This window comes from Myripristis murdjan, chromosome 3 (assembly GCF_902150065.1).
Source record: "Myripristis murdjan chromosome 3, fMyrMur1.1, whole genome shotgun sequence".
Classification (NCBI taxonomy): domain Eukaryota; kingdom Metazoa; phylum Chordata; class Actinopteri; order Holocentriformes; family Holocentridae; genus Myripristis; species Myripristis murdjan.
The window spans coordinates 7,407,747-7,429,131 of record NC_043982.1 but is presented as its reverse complement, the minus strand read 5'-3'; the positions used below and the strand labels follow the sequence as shown (position 1 = coordinate 7,429,131).

The 21,385-nt window shown below is 39.5% G+C and overlaps 1 protein-coding gene across 1 annotated transcript in view; it reads right to left on the bottom strand.

Moving 5' to 3' along the window:
• Nucleotides 1–21,385, bottom strand: part of adam10a (ADAM metallopeptidase domain 10a) — a 59,795-nt gene that overhangs the window by 13,671 nt on the left and 24,739 nt on the right. Inside the window, exons 3-6 of the mRNA XM_030080024.1 lie at nt 15,369–15,487; nt 10,593–10,751; nt 1,770–1,870; nt 710–868 (exon numbers count right to left, since the gene is read on the bottom strand). Of these exons, the coding sequence (XP_029935884.1) occupies nt 710–868; nt 1,770–1,870; nt 10,593–10,751; nt 15,369–15,487 (538 nt within the window). The remainder of the gene's footprint in view (nt 1–709; nt 869–1,769; nt 1,871–10,592; nt 10,752–15,368; nt 15,488–21,385) is intronic.

Sequence of the window (21,385 nt, the reverse complement as noted above, 5' to 3'; positions counted from 1 at the left end):
ATTTTAATCTGTCCATAGAACAGACAATTTGACAGTCCTCTTTCTATAAATGGCCTCACATATGCTGCCCTCAGGCTTTCCTACATGGAATCATTAGTTCGGGGCACTCAGTCAGCCTGTCAGCCCTGTGTGGCTGGCTATATGTGGCCAGTCTCAGCTCATCATATCTACAGACAAGCACTGTGGTTTCTGCTATTTCCACTGCAACCGAAAGACAACTTTTTCACTACTGAGTCCTTCCAATTGAGCAAGCTGAGGTGTGCACACACACTCTTTAAGAAGCAAGTGCATGTGAAAGTCAACTAACAGCGTGTTGATTCAAAAATAAGCAGCATTTAAAAAAGAGGAATGGAATTCTAGCACACTGCAGAAAAAAAGAAAAAAGAAAAGCTTATAATGCAAAAAAGAAGAACTGAATACATATAATAAATTTTAAAAAGTGTAACAGACAAAATGAGTCAAGCATTCCTAGCTGCTCTCATTTCTGTTGCGAACACTATCCTGTTCAAATACTGCAATTACACTGTGACACTGTCACAGCTGTTTTTTTGGTGTAGTAAACAAATTTGAAAAGGGTTTGATAGGCAAATATACAGAGCGTTTGTGAGTAAATGAATTGATAAATAAGGAAACAGATGTGTGTGGGTGTTTAGAAGAGCCTGCAAAAGAGACACCCTGATTGAAGTGGTGTTTATGCACGGGAGTGTACCTGAGCAATGACAGCCTCCCTTGTGCCATAGTATCTGAAGAAAAGGTGGTCAGTCTGGATGAAGAGCTGACAGGTGTTTTTCTCTGCGCCGGCTGCCCTCTTCTTCCTAAAGATGACTGGACTGTGGGAGTGCTCCTCCTCCAGCACACTGTTCACCTCCTGCAGCAACAGCGGCCATCAGGACCCAACAGGAGGAAGATGGATGGGGGGGGGGGGGGGGGGGGGGGGGGGGGGGGGGATTAACAAAGTCACTACCAGCCAAATGCTAAGAAATTCTGATAATATCTTGTAAGTAGGGCTTGGCGGTACGGCAAAAGACAAATATCACAATATATTTGACCAAATATCTTGATATCGATACTGTGATAATATTGTAGAGATGACTGTTGGTGTTTTCAAAAGACATGAGTCAAATGAGGTCAGGAAATTGCTTCCTTTTACTATAATGCGGCGTTTAAAGCCAGGAAAGAAAAGATCACAATGTCATATCACAATGTAGCGTATCTAATCTCATATCACAGTATTAATGTATTACTGATAAATTATCCAGCCCTATTTGTAAGTCTCCATTCCTTCTACTCTGAGGGAGGTATCCAGTTATCTTGTAGAGGTTCTTTCTATTTCATAAAACATCTGATCAAACAGCAGATGTGATTGGTGAAATTTGTAGTTTCTTTCCCTGACTGGAGCCTCCAGCCAGTATCTAGCACTCAGTAACAATGAGAGGAAGATAGCACCACTACTGTCCTGCAGAACAGCTAGGAGAGGAAGTGAAATAATATCACATTTTTCAAAATGGATGAACTGCACCTTAAAAGCATATCCTGCACTCATACAGGGTTCTGTATAGCTCAGAGAGAGGAGCACAGCTCTAATGCTGCGAGTGTTAGAGGTTTGATTCACACTATGTCAACCTATGTTGAAAAATACATGGGCTTTTATGGTGGCATAAGATGCATTAGATATGGGATAGGATCTTCTTCATTTTTTATTTACTTAAAAATGTTCAGGTTTTGTTCAGCTGTGAGTTGAGGGGGTGGGGGGTGGCGCTGGTACTCACCTTGACTGGCTCCTCCATTGCTGATGCCTGGTACTTTTTCATCCTCTCAAACACTGAGTGGTCAGCACAGCCGCCCTCTGAGCCATACTTATGAGGATAATCTGGCAGAAAGGGGAGAGATGAAGGGAATGGTTGGAAAGAGCTTACACTACTTTATGGATCTTTTTGGAATCATGTCTGATGGGCCGGGGTGGGTGAATCCCAGAGTCAGAGAGGGAGGAACAGCTACACTTAATAAAAAATGTCAGTGATAGGGATTTTCCATTAACTCAAAGCATCGCGTCCCTCTCTCCCTTTCCACTTTGGCTTTCTTCAATCTCTCGGTCCCTAAAGAACAAGGTCTTACCCACAATGTGCCTCCACTAATTGAAAAAATGAACCTCAACTCAACCCAGTCCTCCTCTGTTCTACAACAAGTGAGTAATAAAGCTCTCTCCCTGCCATTACAGGTTCTGCTTTAAACTTGTCCCCACATACTCTTCTGCACTGGTTGGAAAACAGACCAGTGTGAACTGCAAACTGAAAACAATTTTAGAGGGCAGAAGGCGTCTGTCCTCCAACAAATTAAAAATACAAATTGAACTTCCAGTGCCTTCTTAGATTAAATTCAGATGAAAAAATGTCTGACAGTGCTCTAGCATTAACGTGATGGAGCACTCACGGAGTTCCCACGGTATTTCAACAACAATCTCAACTCAATCCATATCAAGCCTTCACAACGTGACTGCAGCACACAGTGACTGCTTTCTTGCCCTCGTCATACAAACAATGCCCATCACTCCAGCAACATGTGGCAATGTGTCCCGTTATGCCTGCTGTCTGGCCTGAGTTGCTCTCTTTCTGGGATTACAGTAAAAAGACAGAATATGTCTTAGGAAACACAGTCACCACCTCTGCTGCTGCCACCGCAGAGCACACTGACTACAGAGGACAACCGTCTAGGACACAGTCCTGAGACAGATGGACATGTCTGGTGTCTGTAGGAACTGTAGGACCCCAGCCATCTGGTAAATCCTGACACATAAAGTAGTCCTGGTCAAGAAAAATGATACATTAACATGAACATGATAAAAATGTTTTGATCACCTAGGTGGCAACAAATTTACATTTAACACACAGTATTGGCAAAGCCTAAAGAGAGAGAAAGCCAAACCACAGTCACTGTCTGCTGCGAGACAGCAAAAAAGAGTGGAGTAACGTCTTTTATCCATCGGGGGCAGCACTGAGCACTGGCTAAGCAGAGTAGAATATATGGAGCTCAATCGGGCTAAATACTATTTAGCATTTGATTGTAGATATTTAGCAGTAACTGGACTATTACTGCCATTATTACTTTACGTTCAGTGCTGTTGTTACTGTGTGACACAATTTAAACATTTTCCGAGGTCCCACTCTGTTTATGCCAGTTTTAGTGCTCTATGTTGCCCCCTGGAGGTGGACTGACATATTCTTGTGGGTGGAATACCTCCCTATGTAGCCTGTCTCTCTGGCTCTCATGGGTGATTTCAAGTGCAACCTTAGATTAAGCTGACAGTGCCTTGTAAAAGTATTCACCCTCATGACCTTTTGCACATTTTGTTTTGTTGTTACAGTAAGTTATGGCAACATAGATTTATTGAGAATTTGTTTGTCTACGTTCTACACAAAGCACTCTTCTGTATCAAAGTGAAAGCGTGTACAAATTTATGTTAAAGCATGAAATCAAAACAGTGCTATCTATTTTACATAAGAAGTTGTCCTCGTTGCTTTTTTCAGGCTAAACTGCCACACCAGCAAAACTTGCACAATGTTTCTTCTACATCATCATGTCAGCTGCACAGATGGCATACTTACTGTAGACTGTATAGTGTTTTGTTGTTCTCAACAATGTTAGCTTTTTAAACTTTGCTTCATATAATAATGTAGGCAGTCTGGTAATACAGAATATATCCTTATGTGCTGATACTTAAAGTGAAAAAGTTATCTATTGCAGTGCAACATTACATAACCACTTGTTTTAGAGGAGCACCTCTTGCAAAAGGGCTGCTTGTCTAGCATTCAGGAGAGCTTTATTTTGGAATAAAACCCACCCAGACTTGACAAAGCTGCACCCCTTATCTCAACTGGGACAAAGCAGGAAACACAGGTCATGGTTCTTCCACTCTTCCTTGATAGGAGACAAACAACAGGATTGAGCTTCAGACCAAATCTGTGGCTTCCACTAGGACAGCCTGTTTGTCCACAGCTACAGGAAGAGACACTGGAAATACTGGGAAACTGCCTGCTGCAGGTTCCAAACACCCACATGGGAGCTTTAGAAGTGGCATTAAAGCAAATTGTGGGTGCAATTTTCATGAAACTTTCCATAGGAGTGGTAACATGACTAAAACACTGACTGAATTCCTGTTTGAGGTGACTCATTTCCTAGTGTTTTTTTTTTTTTTTGCTTCACTCAGAGAGAAAATGTCTTCCTGATCAGAGGAAGATCTCTCTTGTCCTGTCTGCTGTGACAGATGTTATAAATCCTGTCCTCCTGTCACGTGGCCACAGCTTCTGTATCGTCTGTTTGCAGAAACCGTCTACAGAAAAACAAATGTATAAATCAAGTGTCCCGCTTGTTAGAGATGATTTCCTGGCATTACAGGCCCTGTGTGAAGCCCTCTTACTGGAGAGAGATCACAGAACTTCAGTAGGGCCTGACCTTCTCTGCAGTTTACACACTGAGAAGCTCACACTCTTCTGACTGGACCATCAGCGGCCAGTGTGTGTTTTCTGTCAAGACCCTCTCCCCTAATGTCAGCCAAATTTCAAACATAATGTATTATAGTTTTATCAGGTATACACCGTGTGCTCCCTTCAATCCCTGTTGAAGAAATTTTTAGTCTAAATGATACACCTATATTCCAAAAAATAAATAAATAAATTCAAAGTTGGTAACTTTCCATAGCAATTAACTGGAATATATGAGAATTAACAGGAATATATGGGAATTACTGGTAATAAACTAGGAATTTGCAAAATTGCAGGAACTTAAATATAGTTGGAGAAAAAACATCTTGCAGCATATTATTATATTACTGGGATAAATATATTTGATCAATGGTTAAAAATAAAATAAAAAAAAAATCCCAAATTCCCCAACTAACCATGCTGACACCAGATATTAATCTGGGCTATATAAAATTAATCTACAGCATGTCAGTGAGTGATGGGACCCTCTTCTCTGTTGCAGTTCCACATCCATCCTGGTTTAGGCTACAGTTTTACAGGAAAATCTGGACTGGTGCGGCTTTACAATTCGGCCGTAATTTTTCAAACATACAGCTGCAAGTACTTTCATCAAAATGTTCTTTGAGGCATAGCACTTCCAAAATGTTGCATCACGCACCAGTTTTTTCATGCAGATATTTGGCAGGTCTTAGCTTGTGACTAAAATGATCTGCTTCCAAACATCGCAAGGGATTACCCTTTTTGATCAATTGCTACACTTTAATATCATAAACCCTTTCTCAGCCTTCAGGGATGTAATTTCTACAAATCACTGCAATTTCTATCCAATTAACAGTTGTCACATAGATCTTTGGATTCCTCCTACAAATTCATACAGAAGACAAGGCCAATTGCCTTGCAATTTTCAAAAAAGTGCTGTCTCAACTCACATCCCTCAACAGCAGAGATGTCAGGGGAGCAGTTCCGGTACTTTATTCTACAGTATAGACCTTGTCCAGCAGTACATTCCTGAAACAGCAGTCAAGTTGTGGCCTATATTTCAACCAATTCACAGTCATGTCAACATCTGTATGGACAGTATGATTAAAACCTACTGCTGGTCAAAAGGTTCAGAGGTGGGGATAATGTTGCCCCTAGGATTTTTTTCCCCATTACTGGTGTGTATATGTCTTTTTCAGGGGTTGTTCTGAACAAGCTACTTAATTAACGTAACGCTGAGCTGATGTTGTGTGCCCACTGCTTCTCTGCTGCTGGCACGATCATTCAAGTGCCATGAAAGCATCCAACATGCAGCTGAGGGAACAATCAGATGTGAGTCACAAACAATATGACAAAACTTTCGATCAAGGGCCCCTGAAACATCTGTTCAATAGAGAACCCAAGTCTGGTGTACATGTCTGCCTTTCATGCAGTCCTTAATCTCCAGGGAAAATATGAATGGGATTAACAAGCAATGCTAAAAATAGTCTATGCTACACTGAGCTTTACTACGCAGCGATACTACAGCAGGGTCCAAAAGTCTTAGTCCACTACCAACAACTCTTATTTCACTATTTATCAAAAATTAATGCTTAACTTTTTGTTAGATAATATCTCTAAAACAAGTTTAGGTCATTTTCACTAAAGAAAAGTTGGCTGGTATTTATCCAAAGTTAAAATTTGTCAATATTTCATATGTGCACCATTTGCCTTAATAACAGCTTGTACTCTGTGTGGCATCACTTCTTGCCGAATTTGAAAATCCACATTATTCCATCTTTTATAGCATCCCAGAAAGCATCCTGTGATGTTGAAGTATGTCTCGCCTTTTCCCTGCCAAATGTTTCCAGAGATGTTCAGTGGGGTTGAGTGATGTTGACCGAAAGCCAGACAACTCAGCAATCCTTGCTCGTCTTTGGACTTCAAACAGGCCTGGCGTAGCTTTGATGCATGCTTAGAGTCATTGTCCTGCCGGAAAATGAATCCTCCTCTACATGACTTTCAGCCAGAAGGGATAACATGCCTCTGCAGAATAAAGTGGCCTTTTTCTTTGGTCAAAGTCTGGTTCTCTCTGGGTAAGTCACCAATTACAAACAGAAGAAACATCCCCACAAATGACTCTTTCCACAAGCACTTTTGACTGGAGGTTTTATGCACTGTTGAATAAATCTCTCGTGCATTTGCCTCCTCACATAAGCTCTTATACTGCAACTGTTATGTTCAAACTTTAATTGGGAAAAAATACTTTCTTCCAGTCTCCAACGGAGAAATTTTGGTTTGTCTAGCATATATGAAATGTTAAGACTTGTTTGGAAACTTCTAATCTCCCCTTAAGACAACAGTTTGATAATCGTCTTTTGACTGTAACTTTTATAAAGTTGAGTAAAACGTTGTTGTTGTTGTTTGTTGAGTTTGTATCTTGGACGCAGATGCTGCTCTGTCTTGTAAAGATGTTAGCTTGATAAACTGGTCTGATCAGCTGATGTGTTCACTTGAGATCTGCCTGGTCTTGCTTTGGATGAAAATGACTAGGTTTTGCAGACTTTTTCCAGCATGCATCGTAAATGTCCCTTTAGAAACATTCAATTCATCAGCACTTTGGGGCTGGGGGAGTTTTTCAACAAAATGGCCAGGGAAAGCTTCACTGAACTCTTTTGATCACACTGCAAACAAGTGGAAAATATTTTTCAAAGGAAGTCCTGTTTCAACCTGAAAGCACAAGCAGTAACAATAATGACATGAAACAGTGGACCCTATTTAGTTTAAAATCAAACAATTCACAATTATAATTACAGTATTAGGAGTAAATGTGTGGTGTGACAATTTGAGAAAACCTTAAATGGTGTGTGAACAATGAAGTTCGAATATATTTCATTTTCATGCGCATAAAAAATTTATTTGTTTTTGGTAAAGGATAAAAACAGTTCTCAGTAGTGAACTCAGAACTTTGGACCCCGCTGCAAGTTTCAACCTGCTATGAACTAAAAGGCCATTTGCCCCTGAGTAGCCTATTGTTGCAAAAGTCATGATCTCATAACAGCGGTGCAACAGAATCAGCAGTGGTTCCTATGTCGGGGAACCACTTGTCATTCAGCAAAAAGAAAAGTCCTGTGCTGGTCACTGAACTGACTGGACACACGCTGAAACAATGCATTCAAGCTCCGACAATGTGTTTTCAATTTTGACAGAGAAAGCCCTTATTGTCATTACAGTGAATGCCCTCTCATTCAAGCGCAAATCGAAAGGTCTTTGCGAATGGAAAAACAAGGAAAGTGTGCAAGAAAAGCCAAAAGCCACGAATGGAGCCTTTTCAGTTTTTGTTCACAACCCCCTTCCTCTTGCTTTCTGATACTTGCATCAGAAGCTAGGGGAAACCTCAGTGACTCACTGAACTGATGGCAGACAGATATAGCATCAATCTTACAAAGTAGTTTTATTCTAAAAGGTGAACTTATCACCTATGTCATTATATTAAATTACATTTTGTCACTTAGCAGACACTTTTGTCCAAAGAAACTTACAGCAAATACATTTTGTCAGCAGCTGTCAAACCAACTGTACATCAGTCCAAAGGGGTTATTTAGACATTTTTTTCTTTGGCTCAGTTTCCAAATGGCAATGGACAAAACATACCATATCTTATTAATTAAACTTGGCTAACAACACGTTTCTGGCAGATCAGTTAGTGCTCCTTGGTGGCTCTTAGGTCAGAACAAACAGGTCCAGCCTCAGCCAGATATTGAGGGTGCTGAAGCAGGGTGCCTGCAACACCTAGACAAACTATCCTGGATTATGTTTCACATTTCTGTGCTCTGGACTAATCTATAATGGGCTTGGCCTACGCTAGGCGATGTTGCAAGCATTTCATTCATTTCCAATAACAGGCGCAATTATGCTTCAAGGTATACTTCCTAACGAAGAGCCACAATGCATACAATCCACAAAATGCACAGTTTTGTGAAATTTCATACTGGTGCACATTTACATGTACATGAGACTTAGAAACTGAGCTTCTGAGCTTGTTCCATGCTGTTAGCAATAGATGTTTTTCACAGCAGCTATTTTGACATGAAATAGCAGGTTAAACACTGGTGATACTAATGACGTTAATTAAAAGGTTTCAGTCCATGTAAGCCTAACAGAGCTGCAGCCCTCATATTGTACATGCTGCCTCATTGGAAAGACTCTGCTATACTTAGATGGAACAGAATCCTAATTAACGCCATTATTTACACCTATGTTTATCTGCTATTTCATGTCAAAAATGGCTGCTGTGAAAAAAGTAGACTGCAGCATAGAGGCACAGTTGACACCGAGGCACATTGTTGCAGTGGCTGATTTTCCCAAGTTATTTGACAAACTGAAACATGCCTACGGAGACAACAACAAAAGGCATCAGCTCAGGAAACAACTGGTGCCAGAGTTAAGAGTCTCGGGTTTACCAGTAAAGATAGCTTTAAGAACTGATCCTGAAGAAGACATGAATAGCTTAGGATGAGTCATTTCAAAACAAGTGTGATTCTGTTCCATTTAAAGACAAGAATCTGTGTTACCTGCGTGCTCTAACGGCTGCAAAATATTACAGACTGCACATTTTTGTCAGGCAATCTTAACATTTTATCTGTACATATGCCTCGATCTAACTGCGCACACACCTTGCACCTTGTTGTCTTCTTTACATAGATCAACCAAGATGTTTTCTGTACACTGATTTGGCTAGATCTATTAATGTGAGCAGAACAATGTTTTTGTAAATGCTGGACACATTGTGAAATGTTTAATATGTGTTCATGTAATGTTTTCCCTATTACCATTTGGTTCTCGTTTGTTACGGATTGCATATATTGATATTTTATAGACTTTCACATTCTCATACTGCACGTACATTCTTGGTATACTCTCAAACCGAGTATATTTTTAAAGTTTTTCTTTTCACTGTCAATCATCAATCATTTCACCAAAGGCTGTAAGAAGCCAAACTGAACACTTTGTATCCATAATGTTACTTTCTTCTATACGCAGTTCACTTTGGCTGGCTCCAACCTGCCATTCGTCACTCCTGTAAGTGCTGTCAGAATGACATATGCCCTTTGTGAGTGGAGGACTTAAGCACAACCCCATCCTCACCTTTTAAATAGGCTTTTATCCAAATGCAATTTAAGCCAATTTAAATTCATTTTTACAGTACTGGAAAAACCCTGACTTTTAGCCCCCTCAGTGTGTGTGTGTGTGTGTGTGTGTGTGTGTGTGTGTGTGTGTGTGTTGGCAGAGCAATAGTCACCAGGCCCTTGCAACCACACCAGAGCGTGGGTGGAGTTCCCCTAAAGACTTATTGCCCGTCTCTCTGCTAAATGAGTCCAAGTCTAAACACAGATATTTCTCGGGCCACAGCCACACCTTTCTTGTCAACGATGCACTAATTCCTAAAGAATTTCTGAGTTGTCTGGTATGGAAATTTTGCTGTCTTCCTGATTGTTTATCTCTCATTTGGCCACACATTGGCTTTATCTATGGCCGTGCCCAAAGGGTATGCAGTGTCTTCGTCCAATCTTGCCCCCAGTGTAAATATTTAATACTAAGTCCGTGGGCTAGGACTCAAGCAAAACTTCAGCTGTCACCAATAAATCACAACCAACATATTCAGAGAAATAACAAGCAATCAGCTGTGTCTTCATCTCTGTTGGCACTAAGAACACAGCAGCTCCAAGCTATTCGGCACACTTTGTACAGGTGCTCCACAAAAGCACTCCAAATACACCATCAGTGTGAAAGGATAGAGAATTTTATCTTAAGGTGAAAACTGTAAAAACAAATTTCTGAGAACAGCGATGCATGGAAAAAATATGATACACCAATACATCACAACTCTTCATGATGCAGAGGCAATTCGTTTGACCAATATTTTTCGAAAAATATTCTAATCCTTTCTTTGTTACAGACAAGTATAGAAAAAAATATGATGGACTTCATGCCATATCGACTACATTTGTATGCAACAGCTTTTTTGCCAAAAAAAAAAAAAAAAAATCAGGTGAAACCCTTCAAACGAGTGTCCATCTTAAGGCAATAAATTGTCAAGTGGATGCAGTTAAAGAGCTGCCTGTCACTAAAGTAAGTATAGCAGCAGATACTTACTGATGTCATCTTCATGATAGATGACGGAGTGGAAGGGCACTTCTTTGTCTTTTAGGTACCTCTCTGAGGGCTCAACATAGTACGTCCCCTGGTGGGTTACGATGAAACCCTCGAAGCGCCCGTCCAGCACAGAGCCGTGCGTCAGGGTGCCTTTTTCACCTGAAACACACAGGAGGAAGAAGAGAAGAAGGGAGGGATGAATCAGAGGAGAGTCACCATTTCCTTACAGTCAAAGATCCAGCATAGGTATTAAAGAAATACATATCTGAACTTTAATACACCATGAAACACAATGAATCCTGGTGTAAAAAATCAAGCAGTTTAAGCATAGGACCCAAACACCATAATGTGGGGTTGTATACACAAAACAGTTTGTTTTCCCAGTAGAGTCCTCCTAAACAGTAGAGCTGGGCAATATATCGATATTACATCAAAGTCGTGATACAAGTCTAGATACTATCTGGGATTTTCTGATATCATAATATCATGATATGGCAAAAGTGTGGTCTTTTCTTTTCCTTTTAAGGGCTGCATCATAGTTAGGGGCTTCAAGTTTTCTTAACTTAATGGACTATTCCAGCTGTTCTGTTATTTGCCTTTACTGGTTCAGTCATCATATCTACACTACTAATAACTGTTTATAAAAAAAAATCTAATCGTGTTAATATTTTGTGCAAACACTTACAGTCTGCAGATTGCCTGGAGAAGCCATATGAGGATTGTTTGTGATTGGATCCTAGTGATTTGTTCCTTGTGACTCATCATTCATCCTAGTGAGTCATCTCCACTACGTCTAACTTTTCACAGATTCAGTAGCTGGTTTTAGTGTTGAGACTCTTGTGAAATACTCTTGCCTCAAAAATTTAGGAGGCCTAAATTTAAGAGTGACATGCCAATGATTTTGAACCTTAAGATGTTTTAATATTCAGGTGTTTTAACACATATCAGTGAGTTAACACATAATGTAAAATAAATAATTTGCACAGATGATAGACAAATTGAGGGATGGAGATAAAGTGTTGAATAATAATATTTTCCTTTGTTAGAGAAAAGAACATAACCACTCTAGCTCCTAAACTCAGAATCAGCTGGGCAAAATGTTCTCATCTTTTGTCAACATCCTGCATCGTCTCCTGAGGGGTCACTTGAATTGAACTCATCAAAGAAACCCACCCAGCCTATCTCAGGTTTGGTTGTCTTTCCAAAAGGCACAAAGCCCAGTGCATTCTGCTGGGGGATTATGGTTTCCTACATGGGAGATAATCACAACAGCAGAATGCAGACTTTTGCACACGTTTGTCCCACAGAGCAATATGCTTTCTTCATTTTCTCTTTGTGTGTTTTAGTTGGAAAACAGAGTTTGAGTGAAACTGAAGTAGTAGACTGAAAGGTGCCATCAGAGGTGAAAACAACTAAAACTAAGCATTTTTGATATGCATTGCATAAAAAAGAGGTGAAACCTTTATCATGGCCGCTGTGGGGAAACTGGGTCACTTTAGGGGCAAACAACTAAGGTATCACTGTTGACCTGCAAGATTCAAAAGCAGCCTTGTCCCAAACCTTTGGCTGCAATCCAAGAGATTTTACTTTAGGGAATACCTACCAAGTACCAGGACACGGTACAATGTCACCACCGGTGTAAGTGAAGCAATTACTGAGAACAAATCTGCATTGAAGTACATAGCAGAGCTATTCAGGGACTGGACGTTTGACTTGCTGGAGCCCGTAAGTCCCTGGCTAATTTGGAGAGGCCCTGTGGGAACCTCTCCTATGTTAGAAGACCCCCAAAACAAATCCAGAGCAAGAGCATTCGTAGACAGCAACCTCCACCACGCTGCACAATCCCCCACGTCAACATGACACAGCCAGCTGCATCCCTCTGTGATGGTTTGTTCGTCTTTCATTCATTACCAGTCCCTCCATAAAGTTTCACCGTAATCCCTGCTTTAGTTATCATGCTTACAGACAGTCAGACAGAGGAAAAGCATAATCTCCATCTATCTTCAGTGGCGAAGGCAATTAACAATAATGAAAAATATTCAAAAGTGTGGGATCCAACAGGACATAGAAGGGATTCATCCCACCAAGCTTTTTGCTGATATGCTGACTAATGTTTTAGAGACGATTCTTTTGGACATGGCCCACCAGTGAAAGCCTAAGCCAACTGCATTCTGACCAAGGCAGAGACACCAGCAGTTTGCTGAGACCCCTAGCTGCAAAGGCATATTTTTTGTCCTAAACCAAGCAGTGAGTCCTATGGGTGGCTGAAGGGAGGGCCCCCCTGATATTTTATGGAACTAATGTCCATTTCTTTAATGATTTCAACATCTAGAGGGCAAAAAAATAATCTGAATACAAAGTGGTGAAAACAGAGTTGAGGGGCTTTAACTACCCTCTTCTGGGCCAAGCGCCTTAACATTAAGACTGGAGGTTGCCAACTCTTTGATTCAGTGGAGGAGGCTCAGCAATTTACATGGAAGGACTTGGCAGCACCAACTTTTGGATGTTGTTGTGGGTGCTATTCATCACTAAACATCCATTATACCTTTGGATAAAGGATTTGCATTTGCTTTTAATCATCTCCCTCTCCACTTGCCACAACCTAGGTCTGCAAGGGCTGTGTGGAGAGACTAAATTATGGACAGTCATATGACTATCTGTGATATTTGGAAATGCTATGTTGGGTTGAATCCAACCAACATGGACATAAGGATCACTGAGAGATATGGCCTTTTAGTTCTTATGACTGTTGTTGATCTGGCTTGATTAGTCTAGTGTCATGACCCAAACCCCATGTTGATGTTGATGTTTATGTACAGTTAAAAAGTCAAGAATGACACCACCTTGGCATAATCAAGTGAACTGATTAAACTAATTCCATTGCTGCTGACAATCAAAAAACGGCCTTTCTCATACCGCAGTATATGGTATACCATAATAAAAGCAGATATCGGAGTTGAAAATATGAAAAATAATGTCAAACAGATGTCACAGAGGTATGCAAGGGGGTGTTTTTTGAAATTAATTCACCCACTAAAATTAAAGACATTTAGAATCCCAAACCCAAAGCACATGACCACAGGAACACATTTGTGGCCATATCTAATTTTTTCTTCTTTCTCTGCCAGTGAAGTGACTGCTTCACTGGCAGAGCTGGCATCACCTGTGCCTGGTGGTCTCAAGGCCCTACAGGACACACACATCCACTCCCTTACAGTACTGATGGAAAGTATTTCCACATCTCATGTTCACATGGTTTTGTAATTTTCACTGTTCTAAATATGTCAAGTCTTGTTTTCCTCAACGTTTCTGCATGTCTTTCTTTTATCTTTTGACAAAATGATAGTTATCGGTGGTGTCGTCTCACTCAAGAAATATAACTGATTGGTAGGATGGTGGTACTATAATCAAATCAATTACCAATGAACACATCAAAAACTGCTTTTTTGGGCCAAATTATATGTGTCAGCATTAAGATAGAGTCCGAAACTGTTTACCACTTAAAAAACAACAACTTTGATTAATCTGGAGCTGTGGTTTCAAACTCTTTTCTACTGAACCTAGAGGACAGCTGGTTTTCTATCCGACCAGGTAGTTAACTGTATTCATTGGAGATCCTAGATCTAAATCCCTCGTAGGTGGCTGGAATAAAAGAAACAGTACTTGGGGGTTCAAAGGACCAGAGCTGGAAACCACTGACCTAGAAAGTGATAGTACCTGGCAAGACCTATTATACAAATGAGGCACTCCTCCTTTAGTTAAAACTCAGGCGCAGCTTGTTTTCTCAAACACCAAAGTTATATAGGTCAGAGTATGTCCATACAAACTACTTTGAGATGGCTGCATTTTTATTGGACATGAGCCAGATAGTCAGAGAATCCCACTATCCATTAAAGATGATGTGATGATGTGAAGTGCTTTTTCCAACTACAGCTGCTGGCTGACCAGTACAGACTCAGCAACTAGACATGATGATAATAATGATCCATATGAAGATTTATGACTGGCTGGCTGCCCTTTAAGATGAATGCAGCCTACAGAAAGGGCTTAAGATCAAATAAACAAAATTCAAAAAAGGCAATAGCTGAAGCAAATATCATAGGCTACTTACATACTGACGGTTTACTACTCTGTTCCTCTGCTGCACGGCTACACACTTATCCGACCTCAAATCGAATGCACAAACTCTAATGATACACACACAAAAAAAAACCTCAAGCAATGTTTTACTTTAGGGATATGTGCCTGTCTACTTGTTTTAATGTCAGAGGAGCTAAACGCCATCATTAAAAATACAGAAAACAAGTCTCTGTTTTGTGCACTCTCTATTTGCACCAACTAGAAACAAGGACCCATTTTTTCCCCATTCTATTCTGTATTGGGTATATAAACGTTGGAGAAATTTTACCTATCGAACCATTTTGATTCTACAAAAATATTCAGAATGCTAAAAATACTGATAAGTAGGTACTACATGAAATACTCCACACATCACATTCGAAATGCTGTTTCACAAAGTTCCACAAAGTTTCATGCAAACAGCCTGCACTTGACTTTTAATCATACAAAAACAACTTTGCTGTGAGATGAAAATCTCCCCCCTCAGTTGCTAGGGTCATGAAACTCAGATAGTTCATAAAGGATGATGCAGAGTTTCAATTCAAGTAGAAAATGAAATCTGCCAAAATTGGATTTAAGACATTTTTTTTTTTTTTAAATGAATGATGAGTGCACCTCTGCCCAGGATGCTGCTCTGAAAACAAATGCTGGACTTACCAAAGACTTCTCCAGTGTAAATGTGGGAGGTATCAAAGGGTGTTTCCTCTCCTGACACTTCTACAACGAGATCCGGAGAAAACAGGGCTGTATCTCTCCTCATCCGCAAGTTGAAATGCCTAAAGAGAAGGATATGAAAAGAGAAACCCCTCAGATTCAGTGTGGTACCTCTGACATTCTGGCTTACAGTTTTGTAAATAGTAATGCTGCAGGTATTGTATGAACAAGCACAGATGCTGTGCAGTCCCGCAGCACCATACTTGTAAACTTGCAAAGCACAAGAGAATCATGACTGAGCTTTGACTGAACACAGGGAAATGCTCCACTGAAGATGCCACTTAATTTATATTAGCCTAGAGCCAGTGCATAATACATTATAGCATAAGGAGCGGGGCTGCAGACCTAATCTAGACATGTGAATAGACGGGGTATTGAGCATGGAATATACAGGAGAGTACTTCTTTTCGTTGTGCATGTAAACAGCTTAATCAATTGCTGTCATAATTAGGGTAATCTATAGTCACATTATTTATTTGTATGTAAACATAGCCAATTTCAAGTTGTTTAGAAAATACCACTGCAAACACTGGCTCTTATAACAACATTGCCTGTTGTTGTTTTCTCCCGTTAACATATGCACACATATGCAAATATTGTATATTGTCAACACTGGCAAATCTTTCTTACACTATATAATGCAGTGATGTATGTATTCTGCAATATGAATGAACGGAAACCTTAAAAAAAAAAGTCTCTTCCTCTGTGAAAGATAAATCTGCCTTGTTCACTTGGTGTGGACTGATGAATGTCTTTGATCAAAAGCTTAGCAACGGAGTGCTACGAGATAATGCACAAAGCTTTCTTCCTGTTTGAAATAGTTTATCCTTTGCCTCCAGCATCTTTCTTAAGTTTTCAAAATACCGCAGTGCTTCCACTTATCTAATACAGTTACTAGTAAAAGAAACTTTTTTGACATGTATGTAATTCAGTAATTATATTTCACATGCAGTAACTAGTTATTACACTGATTTTTGTTGGATTTTTAATCTTCATTAATTGTTTAATTAAAGTCTGGCACAAAAGTAACCAAATACACTGTTCACTATATAAAACGGGTTTCTTGTCATCAGTTGGGGGGTTAAGTGACTGACTAACTGGCCACACACTGCCGTTTTGCTGTGAGGAAAAATGAAAAGGGAGGAACAAAGAAAAAAAAAAGAGCACAAAGCAACAACAAAGACGGTGAAAAAATGACAGGAAGCAACTAAGCCTTTGAAATAATGTCTCCAAACACAAAAAGATTAGATTTCAATTCATTTCAGAGAGCTTCAAAACAGAGGAAAAAGGCAGGGAGGCAACCTTAAATCTTTTCTCACAGAGGAGGATGTGTGTGGAGGAAATCTGTAATGAATGGACAGATTCAGGGTGCAACCCTGAGCTCATGGTTCAGTGAGATACACAATACAGGTGGCTCATTGTTTGCCTTAATTATAATATCAGGATGGTTAACAGTTTTTTCTTCTTCAGAAAAAAAAACCAAAGTGATTATTTTAACCAAAATGGAGGAGTAATAGGGTGTTTCCATTATGACTCCAATTTAACCCTCTACAGCACAGCGTTGCCCTCAGGCAACGTAAAGTTTTCACTTTAAGTCACTTTAAATAATTGTAGCCAGCTATAATGACAGAAAAGGTATCAAATAATAGTCCAGTAAAGTTTGGGATTCTCTATCAAGCATCATTTGAGGGTGGGACTTCCTTTTCTGACACATGGCCACAGGCGCACATGGTGTGAGAAGAAGGCAAGATTATTTGCTTTTTTAATCTTATTTAAAATGACAAAAACTGTAAATAAAAAATATGTGTGTGTGCATGAAGGTGTAGAGAAGACTTTTGTCAGGTTTTATGAAGTTTTTTTTATTTAGCTTGTTCAGAATATCAGTTTTTCTTAACGTTGCCTCAGGGCAACGTTGTGCGATAAGGGGTACTTTTTAATAGATGTCTTTGCTGACTATGTATTTGGATGTAATTACATACCACATGCACAGTATGAGATCTAAATATATTTATATGTCTTAAATTTTACTTCTTTTAACACATTTTGACAGAAAATGGACACAGTATTTTTCTATGGAAGAAAAGAACAGGATCGGCCTGTTAGGCAAAAGTAGTTCTTCCAAGACACCTCAATGGAAAACATGTCACACCACTGTTTCTCCAGTACAGTCTTAATGGTTACACATCCCTTCTTCTGCCAATGAAATTCTATCTTCATACCAATATTTCAAAGGTCTTCTCTCTGATGACCTCTTGGAACTTATTGTTGATGAGTCAAACCTGTACAGCATGCAATGCAATGCTGCCAAGCCACTCAACCTTACTGTTCAAGAACTTGAACAGTTCTTTGGCACTGTGCTCCATATGTCATGATATGGTCTTCCAGCCACTCGCATGTTTTGGAGCAGCAGCAGCCACATTTCACATGTTGCTGATGTAATGCCTCTTGCACACTGGGAAGCCATCAAAACATTTCTTTTGGAGAATTTCATGTGACACAAAACATACATGAAATGATGATACATGAAACCTACGGCTGTATCAAATGAAATATGTCAGTATGTTTTAATTGGGTTTTTTTGCATTTTGTTTAGTTATTTGTTGACATTTCAAAAAGATTTTTTGGTGTTGTATTGTTCTCTAAGCATTGTTTTACAACAAATGAGATCACAGTTTTCTCTGTGATTTTGTACCATTGTTGCACGACGTTGCCCTCAGGCAACGAAAAAATATTTTGGAATGAGGGGGTCATAAAAAAAAAAAAAATTAGTTTTATCAATAAAGTGTCCCAAAATGAACCAAGAAATAATGTGGAATCATTTTTATCATGTACCATCAAATTGTGTGCAGTAGAGGGTTAAACTTCTCACTTGTTGTCACTATGTTCAAATTTTCTTAATCTTTTGCAGTATAAGACAAAAATAAATGTCTACCAAGCAGTTATGTATGTGCCCTTTACAACTCAAATCATCACTACATATGACACATCTGCTCACACCATCACACCATCTCTAGCACACACACACACCAACAGACAGCAGAAGGAGATCATGCAGCTGGCTACAAAATTAGTCTGATTATCAGATGTTCAGCTCTCAACGTGGCACAGTATTTTTAGAGGCTTGACAGGAGAAAGACAGCCGTGTGTGAAGCACGCTTTTGCCACAATCCCACAATCGCTCGCTGCCTGGCAATCAGAGACAAACGGCTCTTTTCGTCTGTAAGAACTTAGTGAGGCACGCTGTACCATGAAGGCTATTTCATGGGTTTTGGAATTGTTTTCATTGGCAACGACACAGTTCCAGATAATGTTCCTGGAACCTTATTTCAGCCCAGCTTAGGGGGTGATAGTAAAATCTGAGTTGGGGAACTCTTAGGGGGAGCTAGCAGGCCTGTCGAACTTGACTGGTTCAATCAATGACTTGGCAACAATTTGTAATTATGTGCTATCAGAGGAGTACAACTCAGAGCAGCCAGCAAAAAACAAACTGCAAAACAAATGGTAAAACAATGCAAAGTGCAAGTTGGACAAACAAGTAAGTGCATACCCTGCATTTGTATCTGGGGAGAATAAAGTATCTACCTAAGTATCTAAGTAAAGTACCTGGTGGGGACACTGTCTCCTCACAGCAGCTGCTGCAGCAGCTGTTGCTGGAGGAGGCTGCTTTTCAAGCCCCGTGATCACCAGGAAAAAAAACCTTCATGTGTGAAATAGAGGTGCAATGATTAGTCGATGACAAAATTATTTGCCCACGAATTTAATTGCTGATTATTAGTCGGTGACGTCATGGTAAAGTGGACCTTGCATATCCCAGGAGCACGTCAGTCACGCTGGCCATTTGAAAAGAACTTGTGGATGATGCAGACTTGCCCAGGTAAAATAATTAGCCTCTCAGCTAGCTAATGTCAGTTCTATTGGCTTTTAACCTCTTCCACCCAAGAAAATGTTTAGAAAAATCTGCATGTCCGTGTGTTAATTTTGCTCATTTAAAAATGCTCAACTAGAGATATTACCATAATGCAGGTTAGCTCTCAACCTGTTTCCAATTAAGAATCAGGCAATTAATTGAATTAATTTACTGAACAAATATCTTTAGCTGTTACATTTAAATGGACAAATACTTGATAGCAATTTTTTAAATCTTTTGTATTAGTAGTGGCTAAATCAGCAGCACCTATTACCTCCACCTGTAAATCTAATGCAGTTCAATGCAGCAGCTCTGCCATAAATTCTACCTTTTAACAAAGTTTATAATGTTCAGTTTGTGTTGACATTGTGGAGAATCTGTCAATTTAATTCTATGTTTATTATTGAGGTTGTAGTTTGCAGAAGTTTTGTTCTGGACTACATTATATTGAGAGGTGTTCTAATGTTTGTCCTCCCTATTTATATACATGAGGGCGACAGAATATTAGAAACAGCTGTCAATAAAATGCAGTTGAATGAACACCTCTGTTCCTGTGACAACAAGAAAACCTGAGCAATATAGGCAGCAGGAAAGGAAACTTTATGGCACAAGAGTTGGATTGGATTAAATTATACAGGTGGACCTAATAAAGTCTCCACTGTATATATTGTCTTTATTGTCAGTTAGCGCATGATTAAAACAACCTTCAAGTACTTTTAAAAACTCAATAGCTAAACAAGAGCCATTTAAGTGTGCAATTAAATATCCGATTAGTTGGCTTATCGTTTCAATAATCAATGACTAGGCGACTATCAAAACAGTCATTAGTTGCAGTCCTAGTGTGAAAAGTGTTAGAGGTTGATATATGCTGTCTAAAAAAAGAGTTGAAAAAGGTTAAACAGCCTGACACATCACAAATATTTTCATTTGACTGACTTGGCTTTTAATTTAAGTTTCATAGTATTCAGCAGAATTGCTGCTGAATTTAAACATTTCTGAGTTTAAGAGATTTAGACATCCAGTGCACAGCCAAACAGTGGGAAAAAGGAAGCAAGACTACAAAAAGAGTTAAGATTTTTAAGATTTTTTGAGGGCACCAGGTTACAGAAATAGACACAGTCGAAAACGGCCAAAAGTGACCATGCAGAAAGTGCACTGTGACAGGAAACACCCTGGGTGGGTCGGGTGAAAACAGATGAGTAGGCTATATAAGAAATGAATTGGAAATGGTGATGAAAAGAGGAAGTAAGAGGTCATGCACGGACCGAGATTTTGTTGTGTCCCTCCTCATTCACAGGTATGCTGTGCTGCTTGTAACTACTGAGAGTTGCACAGTGGCAGGCAGTAGTAGTCTACATGTTAGAAACTGTTACCAGCAGGGAGAGTCTAGGTGGGTGAACTGAATGGGTAATAAACAACGAAGGAGTGCATGTGAGGTCAAAGGCAGTTCAGGGACAGGGAGGAGCAATAAACCTGTTTCCTGTGAGACATAAAATGAAATGTCAATTGATGTTGAGATTGATACTGGCACAGTCCACAGTCCAAGAGTCTAATTACTGGTACACAGCATGAAAATGAGACAAAAAAATGATTGTAAAAAATAAACAATACACACAATGATTCAACTTTTCTGATAAAAAAAAAAAGAGAAACAACTAACATTCACCAGGAAAAAATATTTAAATAAAATAAAATAATAAATAATATTATTTTCTAAACCAACAAAGGGGGTCAAAATAATTGACACCTGCAGAGAATAATAAAACCAAAGTGGTGTCTCTGATGAAATTATATTTTTTTAAACTGATTTCTACAAACTGCATCGATGCCTTTCACTGTGTCCACTTTCACTGTGATGTAAATATGATGTTGCACATGAATCATCCATCATCCAGACAAAACAAACAAGGAAAACAACCAAGGTTTCAGTTCAGATGAGACAGATGACTGTTGACTTACACAAACTGGGTAAAGGATATTAAAAAAAATACATACACAGTGGAAAATAGTGTGAGGAAAAGTCAGGGAGATGTTTCAGAGTTGTGTGTTTGCT